Source organism: Spea bombifrons, chromosome 8 (assembly GCF_027358695.1).
Source record: "Spea bombifrons isolate aSpeBom1 chromosome 8, aSpeBom1.2.pri, whole genome shotgun sequence".
Taxonomy (NCBI): domain Eukaryota; kingdom Metazoa; phylum Chordata; class Amphibia; order Anura; family Pelobatidae; genus Spea; species Spea bombifrons.
Window position 1 is genome coordinate 174,122 of NC_071094.1, and position 18,575 is coordinate 192,696.

Genomic DNA, 18,575 nt, shown 5'->3' on the forward strand with positions numbered 1-18,575 from the left:
AACGAAAGGAAGGCCCTTATATTGCGGGAGCTCTCGGTGCGTGGGTTACAGTGGGTGTCGAGGGACACGGCTTCCGAACGCCCACAGCCGTCTCTTCTTCGCCGCTGTCGCTCCTCTCACGATCCTTTTAAAGACTAGATGGCTCGCGCCCAGACGCTGATCCAGCTACTGATTGGATGGATACGTAGAAAAGGCGGAGAATAAACCTTCTTGCTAGAAGGGCCCGGGCTGTAACACCCACAGCAACAGTCTTCACGGCTCCTGATTGGCTGTAGGTCGTGTCATCCCTGCGCGGGAAGCTCGAGGGCGGTCGCTGATCTCGTCAGCTCCTGACAGAGCCGATAACAGCTAACTAGCCGGATATAACCTCTGGTGTATACAGGTAACTAACTAATTAGTTAGATATATCCTGCAGTGTGTACAGGTAACTAACTAGCTAAATATAACCTTCAGTGTGTACAGGCAACTAACTTGCTGGGTATAACAGGCAGTGTGTACAGATAACTAACTAGCTGGGTATAACCTGCAGTGTGTACAGGTAACTAACTAGCCGAGTATAACAGGCAGTGTGTACAGGTAACTAACTAGCTGGATATAACAAGCAGTGTGTACAGGTAACTAACTAGCTGGACATAACCTGCAATATGTACAGGTAACTAACAAGCTGGGTATAACAGGCAGTGTGTACAGGTAACTAGCTGGGTATAACAGGCAGTGTGTACATGTAACTAGCTGGGTATAACAGGCAGTGTGTACAGGTCACTAGCTGGATATAACCTACAGTGTGTACGAGTAACTAGTTGGGTATAACAGGCAGTGTGTACGGGTAACTAGTTGGGTATAACAGGCAGTGTGTACGGGTAACTAGTTGGGTATAACAGGCAGTGTGTACAGTGAACTAGCTGGGTATAACAGGCAGTGTGTATGGCCAACTAGTTGGGTATAACCTGCACTGAGTAACTAGCCGGTGTTTCTGCTGTTAACTGAAGTGCCAAACCGAGGGACGGCTGGGCCAGTGTAGCCTCTCAGGGTCTCAGATACCCCTCTCCCAACACCCGAGAGATGCCCCGTGGGTTACATCAACTCTTCCCCTTCCCTGTGAAATCCCCCCATCAAACTGGATAATCCATCAACCAATCATCACCGGAAATCCAGGGCTTGTCAGCTATTTATTGATAAATAAAGCTCGTAATTAACGGAAATTAAACCCGCCGTGTAATGAAAACAAAAGAATCCAGAAACGTGATTTCCGCGCTCCTCGCTGCTGGGGTCACTCTGACTGCGTCTCAAGATCCTGCCCCATCAGCCCCTCCGGCCTTCAGCCTGATCGGGAAGTTATAGCCACTGTCTCGGTGTTCACGAGGTCAGGAGGCTCTATGCTTCGTGTCTTGGACCGTTTAGATGATTTGGGGTTGGATTTTAGTCTCATCGGCTCCACTCAGCCGGTGGTTCCCGTGGCCCTTTGGGTTTAGCAATCCGGCAGTTAAATCCTGGAGGGGTTAAAAACAACAAGAGCCCATGAATAATGAGCAATGCAGCGTACAAGGCCTGAGCCACATCACCAGGGCTACTCACCTATGCCTCCAGACACTGCAAGCGGTTGATTAACATCCTCGTAATCATCCCGTGTAATCATCCCAACTGATGGCAGAAGATGTGGTCAGTGTCACCGAACGATAAACATGGCTACTGCCTTTACAGCCGCCCCGCGGGGTAATTCAGCGCAATCCATGCAGCAAAAAGCATATCCTGTGCAAGCTAGGAAGTGGCCAGGGTGCCCTGCCTGCTGTGTTGATTAATCGCCACGTGTCGCAAGCACCTAATAATTCACTGCTGCCCACTTACAAGACACGCAGAAGTGCCATTTACATGCTGATTAAGGAAGCCATTGGTTGGCTTGCTGGTGGGTGATACTCACCGCTTCTTCCTGGAGGAGCAGGAAATCCCTATGGAGAGAAGGAAGATATTTATAGGGGCTCCCTATGGTCTCCTCACTGTCCAGGGGAGGCTGAAGGATCGGGAGGTGCCAGAGGCCCGTCCTCTCTGTGCTGTCCTAGTTAGATGATTATAATAACAGTGCACCCCATGGCTGTCTCTGGTGGAATCCTAACATTTCCTGCCCTGCTGGTAACCACTTGATGTGGCGGCATTGTGACAACTTCCCATTTTCCCTAATGTGCCACCATGTTACCCATCTTGTTATTATGATACGAGGAACACAAGTGTCTGATACTCACGCTCAGGGGAGTCTGCCACCAGTCACTTTGAAGAGCGTTGACGTACGAATGTGTGTCCACTATGGCAGAAGGGAAAGAGCCATGACATTAAAAAGCACAATTGCGACATCCCGCCCCACGGGTTTCCTGCTGGTCCTGACCCCCTTACTGTGTCACTTATCTCTGCAGGCCTCATTTACCCCTTCACACGCACCTGCCCCATGCCTGTCTGCAATGCACACTCACACTACCCTCCAAGCACTCACCCTAACCCACTTATCTCTGCCAACACAGGCCTCATTTGCCCAATCACATCCTATGCCTCCCCGGTCACCCCCCCATCCTATCCCTCGCCCCAGCAGACGCACCCCATCCTATCCCTCGCCCCATGAGATGCTCCCCGTTCTATCCCTCACCCCATCAGAAGCACCCCTCCTATCTCTCTCCCCATCAGATGTACCCCTTCTACGCTTCGCCCCCATCAGATGCACCCCCTTCTATCCCTCACCCCATCAGATGCACCCCCCCATCCCTCTCCCCATCAGACGCACCCGATCCTATACCTCTCCCCATCATAGGCACCCAACATGCCCTACCTGCCCTTCTCCAGTCTTTCACCAACCTCACACTTCATGGTTTCCATTATTCAGAGATAAGGACGAGTAAAACTTTGTTTATTGACAAACACAGATACAACAAACAAATACAGGACAGACAGATCTCCCGTGGCTCCTACATACATCACAACAAACACAGATAGACGTAAATGATATAATAGACAAAGGACAGGAACACATACGCTGGGCGGCGGAGACGGTTCGTAGGTATCATCCTACAACTGCGCTAATTCCTTGTCCCGCTGCGCTCTTTAATATTCCCTATGCAGGAGCTGCGCAAAACCTCAAAGGCTCTGCCTGCCGTATTCAGCCCGGTGGACTGCGAGTCCCGTATCTCCCATACGTAGAATGACAACGGCAGGGAAACGGCTTCACACGCGTGTGTGGTGACAGCACATTCCACGCGGCTGCCGGAACAACACCGGACAGAATCTGCGAGCAGGCAGAGAAATGAAGGTCTATGAGCTACACGATACGGTGCGTCGTAGAACAGACGGGGACCCTGGGCTCCCTTCTCCGCGGAGAGTTTGTGAAGGGAGGGAGGTGTATGGCACCCCCGCCGGGGTAATACTGCACGGTTTTTATATCTTCGCTTGCATAAAAAAATTAGAGAAGTGAAAGTATGTTTAACCCTTTTTTGGCACTTCCCTATATCCTGAAACATAGATTTTTTTTATTTCTCTTACATTTTGCACTGGAAGGAGCCTGTTTAATGAGGACATATCAGGACGTATCGCCCAGCGAAGCGAGGATACCGATGGTCCCTTCGGCTATAGAACCATCAAGACTCTCAGTAAAAACGTGCCTGAGGCATCTATGGTAAGCCAAAATATATAAAGTGCAGAACCTGAAACGAGTGCGTGGAAGACACGCCAGGCCCGTTCCAGAAAATCCCAGCCCAGTTTAGCGAGGAGGATCCAGGTCACTCCACCTTCCCCGGCATGTAGCAGCACAAGGAGCCCACTATCCCTGGAATGAGGCCGAAATCTTTAAATCTGCGCCTAGCCCGTCTGTTACCTGTCCTGGGCATTGTGACTTTTGCGTACTCGACTGTGGTAACCTCTGGAGGGCTTGGCATCCCAGCAAGACTATAGGAGGAGGAGATTGGCACTGCATTCGGAGACACGGATGCTCGGTTAGGTTTGGGGGCCACGGTGCTGTACACGGGCTCCGTGGGTGTTGAGGGTACCATGTACTTGGTTACATTATCATATTTTGCCTCCAACGTGGAGGGAGGAGTGCGAGGTGCAGATGACGTCGCGGAAGCTGCCGGCTTGTTCTTTCGCACTACAGCGTAGGTCTCACTCATATTTGGATTGGATCTGGCAAACTGATCAGGGCCACAGAGGGACACGTTTCCCGAGGGAAGAGAGAATCTGTACAGAGAGAGGAGAGATCTGGTCATGGACATTGCATATCCTAGCTGTGGGGCTTTGCTTCTACAGGTGACCTTAGTGTCAGCAGCTGAGGAACTTTTATGAGAAGCATGGCTTCTTCCACCACCACCTTCAGCTTCTATCTTATCCGTGGTTGGGGTAGGACTTTGGGGAACACATTTACATGGATATCGTATTCCATGACAGATCTGTATTAAATGCAGAGGCTCCGCTGTGAGCCCAATACTCTGAGGCAGGAGATGAACCTCGCTGTGCTCTTCTGGCCAGAGTGGGTGAGTGCCCTACAGTTTGACATGAAGACTCAAGAGGTTTCCCTCCAAATCAGTAATTTGTTTTTATTTCAGTTGTCGATTGTGCAGCTTCGAAAGCGGTTCCCAAATATCAGGGGCATTTACTGGCACTTACCTCTGGCCGACCTCCTTCCGAGACCGAGTTAGTGTCCGAGCGCCGGGAGGGAAGCTGATAGCATCGTCATAGAACGGAGTGTTATTCTGCAGGACAGAGGAAGAGGATCTATCATAAAACGCATTCATAATCAGGAAGTTTCTCTTCCTGTTTCACCGTGTTAAACACAGTCTGATTTAACCCATGCGAGCCACCCCGTCACCTCATGTCATATAAAGTAATTTTCTGCCACTCGTTACTGGGACTGAGTGCAGGTTGTGGTGGGTGGGAGTGCCCGCTCACCTTACTCAGGTTCTCGTAGTTGTGATTCACCAGAAGCTGCTTTTCGAACATCTCAGTGACTGCGTGATACAGAAAGCTGTACTGCTCCTGGAGATTGAGTTAGGGGTGAGAAGGAGTGAGATAATCTGCAGCAATGAGGAAACGTGCGAGAAAGCGGGGCACATTCTCTAAACTAAGTCTGAGTTATGTGAATCGGCAACAACTGATAAAGAAACTTCACACAAAGATTTTACCCTCTCTCAAACTATCACCGACCTCACACCCTAAAATCATGATGTGACTGGGTCCCTAAATGTAACATGGACTCTTTGTTCCGTGCGTGATCCCTGCTATCTGAAGAAGGATGACTCCTGAACCTGGCTGCTGGAGATGAAGATGACAGCAGAGCATGGGCCCTGCAAGTTGCCATGTTTCCAGCTCTGCAGCCTGGCTGACTTTCTCCGTTACCCTGTACTATTGTCCAGAAATATCGGGGACACAACTGAACCGCACTCACCTTGGTCTGCACCGCTGAGGGTCTCTGGCGTCTCATCTCCAGCACAATCTCATAGATACTGAAGTCACTGGGAACCCTCTGAAAGGACAGAGCGCTGGTTACCGCGTGTCTTCCAGGGGTGAATATCCCAGGGGCCCCGCAGGGTTTCACCCACCTGTTTGTGCACCATATTCTGGATATACTCCACTGTACAGATGACACCTGTGCGCCCACATCCCGCACTGCACGGGGGAGATAAGTTTAGGTTACACGTGGGGCAGAATGACGACTGGATACAGGGGGCAAATTGACACATTATCTCTGGGGCAGAAAAGCAGGTCATGCATGTAACAGGCATGTAGCGTGAAAGGCATGCAGCATGACTCTTGTAGATAGCACCTTGTATGTTCTTCATATTAAATTTAACGGATTTGTTAGAATTCAGGGTCCAGCTGCTTGTTCTGTTACGTACGTGTTGAGTACCTCACTTTCTCATGGCCACCTACCTGCAGTGGACACATATCGGCGCGCTGTCCTCCGCGTGGTGCTGCCGTACAAGCTGGATCATCTCCAGGAAACAGGAGCAGGAATCGGGAATCCCACGATCCGGCCACGCCACGTACTGGAAATGACTGATCTCCCGCATATCCTACAGACACAACAGAGTCTAACGCTGGCCTGATGGTAAGAAACCGGCCGCTCGTCTGGGTGGGTTACACTCACCTCCTGAAACATTACCCTGAACCTGCGCAGCACAACCTCTACGTTCACAAGAATCTTTTCTATCTGATAAAAGAATAGCAGAGACTAGTTAGGACACAGGTGAGTTAGTCTCTTCACCAACTACTCTCTGGAATAACATCTATGTTTTGGGGAATGGGGTGTCTCATTAACGTGTAGACAGAGACGTCCATGTGATACACATCACCCCAGTACTCCAGAACGTGCTGCCTTGCTGTACGTGGCAGAATCTGTGGCGGTGGGAATGTGGCATCTGACCAGGCACACTGACCATGCTGATGGTAAATGGCCCAAACTGGATGTGTCCTTCGTCCAGGGGCCAGTATCGCTCGCACTTTTTCTGGAAGAGAAAAGACGTTTCACATATCCAAACATCACCCAGCAGCACCACAGCAAGGGGGCGATATCACCCAACTCTAATCATCTCCAGTCACCCAACACGCTGCCAAATTCTTACTAAGGGCCACAAAAGGTTTAGTTCCTCTTTTATGCCCCCTTTTATGAGTTCCAAGTGCCGCCATTTAATCCAGGGCACAATTCTCAGAAAATGTTAAAGGGCCACTCTGACATTTGACAAGTTTAAGGCATGTGATCTCCCCAAAGTACCTGCAGGAGACCCAAAACATCAAGGGTGGAAGATATCTCACCTTGCCGTGCTCCATCTCCCGACACGCCATCACTATCACCTGCAAGACACGGCAAGCAGCATGTTAGCTCTCGACACTTGGCCAACACGCTTCTGTTTAGCTGCTAGCATATCCCTCGGGTGCACCGCCATGCTGCCAGGTTCTGGGGTGCCTTATTAATACCAAGTCAGAGATTGTGGTACTGCGTTTTTTCACGTCTCACCTTGACATTATACTGCCAGATCATTCTCCAGAAGTCCAGCACAGTGTGGTTCAGTGGCCCCTGTGTGGCGATGTACCGAGGCTTACTATCCAGACCCTGTAAGAGAGTAAGGAAGCCCTTGATGGAGTGGTGGGATTTCCTGCCAGCTTGGAATAAGGTGTTGTGCCCCACTCTGCATTTATCACGCCCAGAGGACCCAGGTTGGTCATACATTTGGTGTGTTGCTGAGCACATAACGTGCTGCCCCTCCTCCCACCCAGCACTAGCAGACCTGGTTACCTGGATGAAGCTGGCATTAATATAATCCGACCCGACTTCCTCTGCCAGGAGTTTAACTGGAACCCGCGTCTCATCATCTGAAAGGAATGGGAGGTATGATGTGGGCACTGCATGGGCAGAGCTGTACCCCATGCAGGGCAGATCGGACGCCTCGCAGGACACCTGCACCCTACGCAGGGTAGATCAGATGCCTCGCAGGAAGCCTGCACCCTACGCAGGGCAGATCGGACACCTCGCAGGAAGCCTGCACCCTATGCAGGGCAGATCGGACACCTCGCAGGATGCCTGTACCCCACGCAGGGCAGATAGGAAGCCTCACAGGGCGCCTGTACCCCACGCAGGGCAGATTGGAGGCCTCATACTCACATGGAAGGATGTCTTTGTAACGGTTCTTTTTCTGGTTCTCCTGTCTTTCTCCTGTTTCCGTGGAGTAATTATTATTCTGTTTAAACGCTGCGCTCTTAGCCTTAATGTCCTGTTACGGCAAAAAATGACATCTTGGTTACCATGAAGCAACCTCAGAGTTAGTGAGGCTTATGGTGTGCTGTGCAAGGGGTGCCCAGTAAGTGTATACAATGTACACTTACTGGATAGAATGCCAAGTCACTGGATAGAATGCCAGGTCACTGGATAGAATGTACATTTTCTGTACAGAATGCTGTGCAGATCACTGGTCAGAATTTAATTTCATTGAGTAGAATGTCCAAGCTCTGTGTAGAATGTGCAGTCGCTGTATAGAATGCGCAGTCTCTGTATAGAATGCGCAGTCTCTGTATAGAATGCGCAGTCGATGCATAGAATGTCCAGTCTCTGTATAGAATGCGCAGTCACTGTATAGAATGCTCATGTCTCTGTATAGAATGCGCAGTCTCTGTATAGAATGCGCAGTTCTGTATAGGAATGTCCAGTCTCTGTATAGAATGCGCAGTCACTGTATAGAATGCTCATGTCTCTGTATAGAATGCCCAGTCTCTGTATAGAATGCGCAGTCGCTGTATAGAATGCTCATGTCTCTGTATAGAATGCCCAGTCTCTGTATAGAATGCGCAGTCGCTGTATAGAATGCCCAGTCTCTGTATAGAATGCCCAGTCTCAGTTGCTCAGTTACTGTAGCGCCCGATTGGCACATGGAGAACCCAGAAACTCAGGTCAATGGGGGGGGCACAACACGGTAACCCAGAACTTTATTAAATGTCCAGTTAAAATCCACTCTCTGTAGCAGCCCACGCAGGGTGCGCTCGGGGGTGTGGTGGGACAGCAAGACCCTTTTTACCCTAAAGCTCCAGGAATCTTCCATGACCTCTGTTGGCACTTTTAACCCCTGATGTAATGGATACGAACTGGTAGGGTCATATTGTAAAATGACTTGTTTAAAATACATTGTACTTCCAAGCTTTCACCAGAAAGGGTTAAATGTCAGCGAGAGGTCCCCGCATGCTAATTGTGACCGTTGGAACCTGGCTTCCTCTTTTGTGGGTAAGAAGAACAGATGAATGGGGAAAGCGCTGTCAGTGAGTAGCAGACAGCAGTGAGGGGGCCTCAGAGAGCGGGGTCCAGTGTCAGGGTAACGGGGTCTGATGAGGGGTCCAGTGTCAGGTTAACAGAGTGGGGTGTGATACCTAAGTGGCAGGGCACGGGGTGGATGCAGCGTACCTGGGTGCAGTGGGCTGGTACAGCACCGGTGTAACGGGGTAACTTACAATGGGGTAACTTACAGGAGGTGGATTGTCAAGGTAGCAGAGAAGCTGGGTACAGGGCCGGGTACATACAGTACATCCGACGTGGTGAACTCACCTGGAATTCCTTGCCCAGGGCATCCTCGCAGCCCTTCCTCTGTGTGCATTCCATCTGGGTCAGAAACCCCCGTAGACTCTCGGCAGCCATTGCCCCCTATATTCCCGCAGACAGATCCCACCTGTGTCACCGCACCCAGGGGACGGTGAACTTCCCGGCAGTATGAGGAAGTAACAGTTCCAGCCACTCCCCCCCTCCACCTCTCTCCCGTCAGACCAGCAGGACCGGCACAGCACCCTACGAGAGACGGCAAGGAGAGAGAAAGACGGCACACAGAGAAAGCATGGAGAGAAACACGGCACACATACAGACAGCAAGGAGAGACAGACGGCACACACAGACAGCAAGGAGAGAGAGAGAGACGACACACAGACAGCAAGAAGAGACAGACGGCACACATAGAGACACGTAGAAAGAGACAGACGACATACACAGACAGCGGGCAGGGAAAGAGACAGACGGCACGTGTCAGGTTTTGCCCACATCTCCGTATTTCAGGCATGTGGGCTGCAGACCCTGGAAACGCAGACGGGTAGAATATCCACACAGCGGGGGCAGGAGGGGCAAAGGATTTGCGTAAAAACCACCCGCCATGACAGTGCTTGGGGAGGTGATTGGTACATGCGGGGTACTTAGTGAAATGCCCACCGCTGCGCTCACACATGCGCAGGAGTACAGACATACTGTCCAGATAAAAGGTGTTCATTCCGTGCCACGGGGGAAGCCCACGGCGTTGTCGCCGCAGAACATGCAATGACTGCATCTCCCTGCGATGGCATCCGCAGCACCGCCCAGGACCGGCTATAATCACGGCCGCTGGAAGCAATGCCTGACCTGGTGGTCGCCGCGGAATGCAAGGCCAACTTTCATAACTCATCAGTTACCAGTCAGTGGCTGCTGGTTCCCATCAAGCTGCAGACGTACCGGCGGCGGCCATAACGCTCTAAAAACAGTGAAGACCCACACTAGAGTCTACCGGCCTCTGCTCCCTCCCCACAGTATCCCCCACTCTCCCTGCAGCGTCCCGCACTCTTTGTGATGTACCCCCCACTCTGCCCGCAGTACCCCCACTCTCCCCGCTGAATCCCCCTGTGACGGCCCAGGGTTAATAGGTGCCGTCTTTATTAGTTATTGTTTGATTTCTGTATATGTGGTGATTATTGTTTGTGCGTTGTTCTCCCTCACATCCTACCCTGTCCGTGTTTCACATGCCCTACACCCAGACTTTAACCCCTCGTATCCCGGACAACATCGACCCCACAGAGTATCCTTTCATGGAGTTAACCCACAGGTGGTGGGATAGGACCAGGGGTGGTTCGGAGAGGGAGCCTCCTGTAGAGTCCTGGTCGCTGGGACTTCCAGGAGAGCGGAGTTCAGCCGGCACAGTTACCGTACGTACGCCAGCTACCTCGCGGTCCGTCCCGGGGAAACTTGAGCTGCTGCTCAGGATCCCCTTGGCCGATCGCGTTGCTTTTTAGGATATCCTCAGGCCCCCAAGCTATCCATCGGTACCCCGGGATTGCCGCCACTCCTTCAGGATCACCCCAAGAACAAAGGCTTAAGGTTATACAGACATTGCGGGGCTTGGTGCCCTGAGTATGGCGCAGGGCTGTCTGGGAATATGTTAATATGATTTATGTCCGTTGCACGGCCGGACTGCACCCCCTGCTGTGTCCCCCACTCTCCCCGTTGTGTCCCCAACTCTCTCTGTGGTGTCCCCCACTCTCCCTGATGTGTCCCCCACTCTCCCCGATGTATCCCCCACTAACCCAGCAGTATACCCCACTCTTTCCGTTGTGTCCCCCACTCTATATAGATAAATGATTAATGAACATCTCCTCGTTGTGGGGTGCGGGGCTTGTGTAATATTCTTACAAACAGACCGAAGTAGTCTCAAAAGCTTGCAATCGAATAAAGAGATGTCCACTTTGGTATCTTGAGAGGTCTTTGTGGCTCTCAGGGTCGGCTCATAAAGTCATGGCTGCCGTGAGGATGACGTGCCCACTTACACCCTGTGATGCTGGGTCACAGTTACGGTGCAAACACCACATCCCTTGCCCGTTTCAATCCCCGTCAAATGAACTGTTGGCAGTTATACTGGAGACTGCCCTGCCACAGCTTTATTCCACATATCGGGGGCGGTAGGACGGGTGACACATTGTCGCCTGTCATTCTGAGAGAAATCACGTGATTTCCTTCCCAGAAAATGGCGGCTTTGTGGGATGGCGACGCTGACTGATTATAAACGTCCGGGTGTTATATAACCTACAGCGAAGCCGGTTAAGTGGTTGTGAGCTCCGGGGCTCTATCGGCTCACTTGCTTTGGCTGTAGCGCCGCCATATTGCTGGAGACCAGATGTAAAAAGCTTCTTCGGCCGCGGCTTTTCCGGGACAAGCCACTCATCTGTAAGTATCTCGCCTGCTTAGAGTTCTGCGCGCTTCTTATTTGACAGATGGATCAGACCACGCCCAGCCCTAGGCTTGCGATTGGCTAGAGAGCCCTCTGCTTTCCGTCATCTGCGTCGGGTGCGAGTTCGGCGTGAGTTGAGAGACCGAGTCCCTTGCCGGATTCCATGTCTGGTATATTGACAGCAAGAGCTGGGAAGCCAAAAGTGTACGGGGTGCCTGCCGTATGTATCCGGGGTATATAGTGTATACGGGGTGCCTGCCGTATGTATCCGGGGTATATAGTGTACACGGGGTGCCTGCCGTATGTATCTGGGGTTTATGGTGTACCCGGGGCATATAGTGTATACGGGGTGCCTGCCGTATTTATCCGGGGTATATAGTGTATCCGCGATGCCTGCCCTATGTATCTGGGGTGTATATGAGGGTCAGTGTGTATGTCTTTATATGTGGGGTATACAGTATATATGGGGTATACAGTATATATGTATATGGTGTTGGTGTGTGTATAGTATATATGTATATGGCATCGGTGTATATGGGGTATATAGTATATATGTATATGGGGTATACAGCGTCGGGTGTTTGTGGCTTTCTTGCTCTGCATGTGATTCCCATTAACGGCCGGTGATCGGGTCACATGTGCTGCCAGAAGCTACAGAGACGGGAAGAGAAATTTCGGCTCCTTCTGTATAATCGGAGCTATTCTGAGGCAGTTAATGAAGTATTTCTGCAGATTGGTTGGTTGCTATGGTAATAAGACCAATTTCGGCTCCACCGGTTTGGCACTTTGTTCACCGATATTGTTTCTCGATCTGGATTTCCAGGTTTCGTCGGAAATGTTGGGATGGAGGCTCCGGTGCCTGGATCAGCAAGCGTGCCACACGTGGAGTGCGTGGACCCCCACACAGGTGAGGGGTTAAAGGGGCCAATGTGTGCGCATGCTGGCGGTGAGGGAGCAGGACGGGTGGGGTATATACCCTACTGTATACATGATGCAGAGCCCGGTGAGCGGTTACTGAGGCCTCCGGTTTTAGTGGCTGCGCAGGAAGTTTTAGAACAGAAGGGCTTTTTAGTCTGGATGATGTGTGCGGCAACGTGTCCTATAAAAATAAACTTTGTCACCCCCACCCAGCAGATGCCAAACTAGATGAAGAAAATCCATCTGGCGGTGTCCCAGAAACACGGTCCTCTCCAAACCTGCCCCTTCCAGAGCAGAGCCCAAACTCCGTGCTTCTGCCCAAAGATCCTCCACAGGCGCCATCTCACCCCCTGCGCCACCAGGACGGGCATCTCCGTGAACCTGTGAACATGAGCAAGGCAGCTGGCGAGGAGACTCAGGATGAGGGCAAAGAAGAAAGTCTTAATGGTAACTCTGATGCCCCATTCCCCCCGGAGCCAGCCGAGCAGGGAAGGAGTACCCAGGAGCCTCCAGACACCGCTGCAGAGGAGTCCACTGGTCAGAGGTCTGAAGGCATCATTACAGAAGAATCCTCCGTGAGGGATCCGGTGGGCGAGGAACGGAGACTCTGGAGTCAGTCCTTGGAGGAGAAGCCCCCTGAAAAGCCTTCATCTGAGACTTCTTACCGGAAACCTCTAGATTTACAGACAGAAGACACGTCGGTGAAGGAGGGTTTGGAGCAGAGTCCTGGCCAGGTCCCCGTAGATACGGGCTCAGAGGAGGCATATTCTGGGCCTCTAGAGGAGGAATATGAGGACGGCAGCACCAAGGACCTGTCTGATTCCACGGATAATACTCTGGAGGACTCCGGGGATTTTCATGGCCTCTCTTCGGTGGTCGGGGGAATACCGTCAGAATCGTCTCCACCACCTGATTGCATCCTGCGTGATGAGGACGTCACTGCCGAGGGCTGGAGGGCACGGAGAAAGCATGTGTTTGTTCTGAGCGAGGCAGGCAAGCCCATCTACTCGCGTTATGGTAACGAGGAGGCCTTGTCATCCACCATGGGAGTCATGATGGCCTTGGTGAGCTTCGTGCAGAGTGGGAATAACGCCATCCGCTCCATCCATTCAGGTACCAGCCGTACCCTTTTTATACTTTACTATACTGCTCATACCTAGAGAAATATGAAATAAGGTACCATAAAAGGGTTAAACTAGGGCAGGAGAATAGGGTCTCTGTGTTATCCTATGGGGTATAGACCTCTTGTGATGGTGCCCGTGCCTTTGGAACTACAGACCCCATCCTGTGTCCACCATATAGAGATTAGCAGCATGATGGCTGCCTGTCGGCAGGGACCCCACAGGCGGATATCGCAGCAGTAGGAACATTAGAGATGGTGGACACAGGATGATAATTAACTCTTGTCTCCAATTCCCCCTCAGACAACCAGAAGGTGGTCTTCCTGCAGCAGGGTCCGCTCGTACTGGTGTCGGTATCCCGAGCCCCTCAGTCCGAGGAGCAGCTGAGGCAGGAGCTGCAGTATGTTTATTACCAGATAATCAGCATGCTGACACAGGCCAGCGTGGCTCGGATCTTCGAACGCAAAAAGAACTACGATCTGCGCCGCCTTCTGGCCGGTTCTGAGAAGATTCTGGACAGCCTTCTAGACTTGCTGGATTCTGAGCCGGGCTTCCTGCTCGGAGCTGTCCGATGTGTGGCCCTGCCCTGTCCGCTACGGGACTCTCTCAGCTCCATTCTGACCAAGGCCATCACCCATAATCTGGTCTTCTCCATCTTAGTGGCGGAGCAGCAGTTGGTGACGGTCGTGCAGGAACGGGCTGTGATCGAAGATTGCCGTTTGGACCCCGCGGACCTCCATCTCCTGCTGAACCTTATTGGAGCTTCCTCTGCTTTCCAGGCGGGCGAGATCTGGACTCCCATCTGCCTTCCCCGCTTTAATCCTGATGGTTACTTCTATGCTTATATCTCCTACTTGGATCCGGAGTGCACCGTGTGCCTGGTGCTGCTCTCCACCGACAAGGAGTCTTTCTATGCGGTATCTGCCTGCAAGCAGCGGATCCAGGAGACTATGGAGGCCCAGAACTCGCTGCAGGCACTTTGTGCAGCCCTGCGAAGCAGCTCCTATAGCGCGTCTCTGGTGGGAGTCCCTGAGCTGCTGCACTTTGTGTACAAACCACTGGATATACCGGACAGCTACCGGCAGCTCCCACAGTTCACCAGGTGGGTTGGGAGGTAGGGGGCTGACTGCCTATAGTCCTCGCGGTTCCTGTTAAACTTTACAGCCGGTGTCTCCTCTCTCCCCGCAGCCCCCTGGCGGACGGGCCGTACTCCAGCGACGCAGAGAGGCAGCGGCTCTTTGACTTGTACCGGTACCTGCACTCCCGAATCCACAGCTCTGTGAGGCCCCTCAGACTCATCTATCATGTGGCTGAGAAGGAGACTCTGCTCGCCTGGGTGACTACTCCGCGTGGCTGGGGAGTCGCATGAGCTTTCAGGATGTCAGATGGAAGAAGAGACCTCTGAGGTCCTGAAAGATCACGTGGCTTTACATGTTTTGTCTGTTGGCCAAGGCGGCTTTATTCACGTTTCTGAAATGGGTCGGGGGAGGGAAATTTTGGACATGGGGCGTTAGAGGGCCCCGGGGGTTGTCACGTGGGTTGGGTGGCTGCGCAGTTACTTTGGGGGGTTTTCTTATTGTGTTTCCCTCTCCAGGTCACCAGCAAATTTGAACTCTACACGGCGTTCAGCTCCTTGGTGACCAAAGTGGGAGCGATTAACGTGATAACCAAACTCCTGCGCTGGATCAAGAAAGAAGAAGACAGACTGTTCATACGCTACCCCCCAAAGTACTCCACGACGCCCCTGCCGGGCAAGGGGGCCAAAGCGAGCCGTCCTGAGAGGACTGAGCCTGCCCAGAACGGCTTCTTCACAGGACTGTAGCGGCATTTACCCCTACCCCCCGGCCGGCACTCCTTTCTTCTGCTGCCCCCTAGAACAGCGGGGCTCTAACACTTCAGTCAGGAGACCGGGTGGTGGGCTGCAGGTGCCGACTGGACACGGGGTAAACGCGGCCACCAGCGGAGGAGGAACGTGTTACTCTCCTGCCCCCTGTCGCTCACTGTGCGAAATGGTTAAATCGTGTTTTTCAGCCCCAGTGGGTCTGTCTGGAATGATTGCTGGATATGGATGGGGGCCAAAGATGGCGACCCACCCCCAGCACATACAGTCCACGTGTAAATATGGTCATGCGGCGGCACCGTGTGTGCGCCTATCATGTAAAGTGTTTTCTGCTGGCGGCGCATGTCACCTGTAATGTGGGACTCCGTGGAGCGTCCCCAAGAAACGGACGGCAGCGTCTCTTCCATCTGCTTTATTTTTACACGTTTTCTGCTTCTGAGGTTTTCAGAATAAATCTGCCCGGTCTGTGCGTCTCTTAGTAACAAGGTGTAGTCTGTGCCGCTGCGCTACTCCCGCTGCATCCTCTCCGCGTCACAACATGCCGGTAAGATCTTCGCGGCCCATCTCCATCAGTATGTCAAAGAGCCGCCCGGCCGTGGCCTCCGTCGCCTTCCCCTGCGTGATAAGAGACAGTGAGGGAGGGGGATACGGCAGCGGGGCACTTAGCGCATGGCTGAGTGGGGTAGAATGTGGGGGTAAACCCTTTAGCTGTAACAGCCGGGGCAGAGCAGACGCCGTCTCACCTCCCAGGCTCTTAGCACCATTTCTGCAGGGTTGCTGCTGCGCTGCTGCCACAGTTCCACGTAGCTCTGAGGGATCCGTAAGGTGCGGGCGAGACCCCGCCAGTCGCTCCCTGTGGAGGGGACGCAGCCGTTAGTGAGTGATCACTGGACCTAAACTGCCCCCGAACAAATGGCCCCCAAGCCAGAAACTGCCCCGTGCAGGGGCATCTCTTACCCGGGGAGGTCGTGACGCTGAGTGCGGTTGTGAACCGGCTCCAGAGGGAAGGCTTCATGTGTTTGATTGGCAGCTCCTCTGGGAGAACGGGCCCTGCTCACACATGTTACACGCGTGTAGAAGAAGGATTGTGTGAGCGACTGAATAACACGTTTAGTACATAATGAGGAGGCATGATAATAACGCTTCGAGAACAAATGGCACAAGCACTAGAGGGGGGGGCGGCCTGACAACCTGCAGAAACCCGACGCATTTCACCAACACGGCGTCCAAAACCTGCCTGCCGAAGACGAAAAGGAGGAAGCGAGAAGATGGGAGAGGAGTGCAATATTGTGAGTGCGTGTGTGCACGCGCGGGTGCAAGTACATAAATGTATATCTATCTATCTATCTATCTATATATATATATATATATATATATATATATATATATATATATATATATATATATATATATATATATATAAACATGGGAGAAATTAGAGGATGTGACATAACACCCCCATAGTGATGTAACCCCCACAGTGTATGCTAGGAGAGTATAGGATAAATATATAAACGTTGGTTTAACTCTTTAGACTTTTTTCCATCACCCGACGAGCTGCCGCCTGCCCGGTTCCCAACGGCAACCGGCAAGTGTAACTCGAAGCTACAACGCAGGAACCAGGAGCGAGATCTCACCCAGCCAGCGAAGCAGATCCCGCTGCCGGTGCGCGGCCGTCACCACGTCACATCGCCTCAGGCGCTTTAGCTGCTCGGACACGTTTCGCAGCTGCAGTCTCCCCGACATTTGCCTCTGGAGTTCCAGGAAAAACTCCCTGACACACGCAACGGGGACAGTCTGTGGAGAGACATCGCACAGTGTGTAGGGAGAGACATCGCGCGTGGCGTGTAGGGAGAGACATCGCGCGTGGCGTGTAGGGAGAGACATCGCGCGTGGCGTGTAGGGAGAGACATCGCGCGTGGCGTGTAGGGAGAGACATCGCGCGTGGCGTGTAGGGAGAGACATCGCGCGTGGCGTGTAGGGAGGGGGGTCTCGTACCGGTGGTGTCTCGAGGAGCATCTGTAGGATCTCCGTCTCGGACGAGGTGAAGTCTGACAGTCCGGAGAGAGCGCAGAGAACGTCGTCTGACCACAAAAGTCCTGGAGACGTCACAGATACACGTTAGAAAACACGGCCCGTGTCACGTGACCACGTACCCCGACTTCTGCCCCTGCGGAGAGTCTCACCAGATGGAGGGGGGTCCGGCGTGGATGCGGATATCTGCAGCTCTGGGGGGACGCTGAGCTCTTCATACCCGGACTTCAGAGACTGGAAATCGCTGGGGATGCCGGCTACATCCTGCTGGTTTGGGTGCTGCATGGCCTCCCTGACAGTGCGCCCTCGCCCTGTATCCACTGCTGTCTCATCATCCTCCACTGGCATCTGCCGGCTCATGGAGAAGAAGCCCTGAGTGGGGGCATCTAGTGGGAGAGAAGACAAGTGGTGACGGGTCACCCGGAGGACTTTATACCGTATATGTTGTCACTTGCCTCTGAGCAGATACCCCAGGTTGCTGCTGGCCCTGCTGCTTATCTGCCCCGGATGCATCTTCTGAACGGACGTTCTCGGCCCCGGGGAGGCTTCCTGCGTCGCTCCTATTCATTAGCATATGGAGGCTGAGACACGGCACTGAAAGTGAAAGAGACATCGAGCGGCGCTTTCACTTCCACCCATTCCTGTAACTGCACCAGACGGGGGCAGAGAGGTCGCTACAGGTTGCGTAACGCACATATCCATCGGGGGGCGATGATGGGGTATTGTTTGGGAGATTTACACCATGCCTGGATCCCTGCGGCAATCTGCCCCTGTGATCACATGACACAGGGAACAGGGGACCCCCCCCTGCTGGATCAGAAATACCCGTCCTGTGCCACGGGGCGAAATAAACGTCGCAAAACAACTCCTCTTACAGATTTTTATTTGTAGTTATAACAAAATATCCAAAGGCAGCGAGTGAAGCCGCGGTACCGTAACCTTGGCGACCGCCACACACGCTGCTCTGTAAACGGTTATTTCGAGCCACTGGTGCCGCTCAGCTTTTCTGGCCTCCGGATGATGAACGCAGCGTGGAGTCACCCGATGGCCTCGGGGGTTCCTCGTTCGAAGCATGCCGGTGAAACAAACCCCTGGAAACCACGCAGTAACGTGTAACAGGACTGGCACTCAGACGTCGGGGGCCGCTCTGAACGTGTGGCTCGCATCCTTGAGTCCCGCAGGCAGCTGAGGGAGAGC

At 52.7% G+C, this 18,575-nt stretch overlaps 3 protein-coding genes across 6 annotated transcripts; 1 reads left to right on the forward strand and 2 right to left on the reverse strand.

The window, feature by feature from the left end:
- Positions 1-1,150: 1,150 nt before the first annotated feature.
- PTPN18 (protein tyrosine phosphatase non-receptor type 18) lies at positions 1,151-9,239 on the reverse strand. Its single transcript, XM_053473505.1, has 17 exons — positions 9,056-9,239; positions 7,628-7,736; positions 7,262-7,338; positions 6,983-7,078; positions 6,781-6,819; positions 6,405-6,473; positions 6,116-6,178; positions 5,899-6,041; positions 5,568-5,634; positions 5,414-5,491; positions 4,918-5,004; positions 4,636-4,721; positions 3,851-4,209; positions 2,238-2,296; positions 1,919-1,946; positions 1,576-1,641; positions 1,151-1,490 (listed from the first exon to the last, which is right to left on the reverse strand). The coding sequence occupies exons 1-17, from the start codon at positions 9,143-9,145 to the stop codon at positions 1,426-1,428; spliced, it is 1,581 nt and encodes a 526-aa protein (XP_053329480.1). The 5' UTR covers positions 9,146-9,239; the 3' UTR covers positions 1,151-1,425.
- A 2,869-nt stretch (positions 9,240-12,108) lies between these two features.
- Positions 12,109-15,360, forward strand: LOC128503598 (vacuolar fusion protein MON1 homolog B-like). Of its 3 annotated transcripts, none has more exons than XM_053473731.1 (5): positions 12,109-12,372; positions 12,597-13,496; positions 13,808-14,606; positions 14,693-14,910; positions 15,099-15,208. In XM_053473731.1, exons 1-4 carry the CDS (start codon positions 12,309-12,311, stop codon positions 14,871-14,873), a joined length of 1,944 nt encoding a protein of 647 aa, XP_053329706.1. In that variant the 5' UTR covers positions 12,109-12,308; the 3' UTR covers positions 14,874-14,910; positions 15,099-15,208. The 3 variants fall into 3 exon arrangements, with proteins under 3 accessions (XP_053329706.1, XP_053329704.1, XP_053329705.1); XM_053473729.1 differs by having other exon boundaries at positions 12,114-12,372; positions 14,693-14,840; positions 15,099-15,360; XM_053473730.1 differs by having other exon boundaries at positions 12,114-12,372; positions 12,600-13,496; positions 14,693-14,840; positions 15,099-15,360.
- A 381-nt stretch (positions 15,361-15,741) lies between these two features.
- LOC128503599 (uncharacterized) lies at positions 15,742-17,978 on the reverse strand. Of its 2 annotated transcripts, none has more exons than XM_053473733.1 (6): positions 17,531-17,978; positions 17,343-17,443; positions 16,982-17,141; positions 16,302-16,394; positions 16,088-16,197; positions 15,742-15,959 (listed from the first exon to the last, which is right to left on the reverse strand). In XM_053473733.1, the coding sequence occupies exons 1-6, from the start codon at positions 17,736-17,738 to the stop codon at positions 15,876-15,878; spliced, it is 756 nt and encodes a 251-aa protein (XP_053329708.1). In that variant the 5' UTR covers positions 17,739-17,978; the 3' UTR covers positions 15,742-15,875. The 2 variants fall into 2 exon arrangements, with proteins under 2 accessions (XP_053329708.1, XP_053329709.1); XM_053473734.1 differs by having other exon boundaries at positions 16,982-17,118; positions 17,531-17,738.
- Positions 17,979-18,575: the final 597 nt, after the last annotated feature.

Bases quoted from the DNA above. Each gene is read 5' to 3' on its own strand.
- LOC128503598 (XM_053473729.1), top strand. From the start codon at position 12,309: ATGGAGGCTCCGGTGCCTGGATCAGCAAGCGTGCCACACGTGGAGTGC. The intron at 14,607-14,692 runs GTGGGTTGGGAG...CTCTCCCCGCAG, and splicing joins CAGCTCCCACAGTTCACCAG to CCCCCTGGCGGACGGGCCGT. The intron at 14,841-15,098 runs GTGACTACTCCG...TTCCCTCTCCAG, and splicing joins AGGAGACTCTGCTCGCCTGG to GTCACCAGCAAATTTGAACT.
- LOC128503599 (XM_053473733.1), bottom strand. From the start codon at position 17,738: ATGAGCCGGCAGATGCCAGTGGAGGATGATGAGACAGCAGTGGATACA. The intron at 17,142-17,342 runs GTACGAGACCCC...GTCTCTCCACAG, and splicing joins TGCTCCTCGAGACACCACCG to ACTGTCCCCGTTGCGTGTGT. The intron at 16,395-16,981 runs GTGAGATCTCGC...ATGTGTGAGCAG, and splicing joins GGATCTGCTTCGCTGGCTGG to GGCCCGTTCTCCCAGAGGAG.
- PTPN18 (XM_053473505.1), bottom strand. From the start codon at position 9,145: ATGGCTGCCGAGAGTCTACGGGGGTTTCTGACCCAGATGGAATGCACA. The intron at 5,005-5,413 runs GTGAGTGCGGTT...CTCAATCTCCAG, and splicing joins CCTCAGCGGTGCAGACCAAG to GAGCAGTACAGCTTTCTGTA. The intron at 2,297-3,850 runs GTAACAGACGGG...CTTCTGCCATAG, and splicing joins AGTCACAATGCCCAGGACAG to TGGACACACATTCGTACGTC.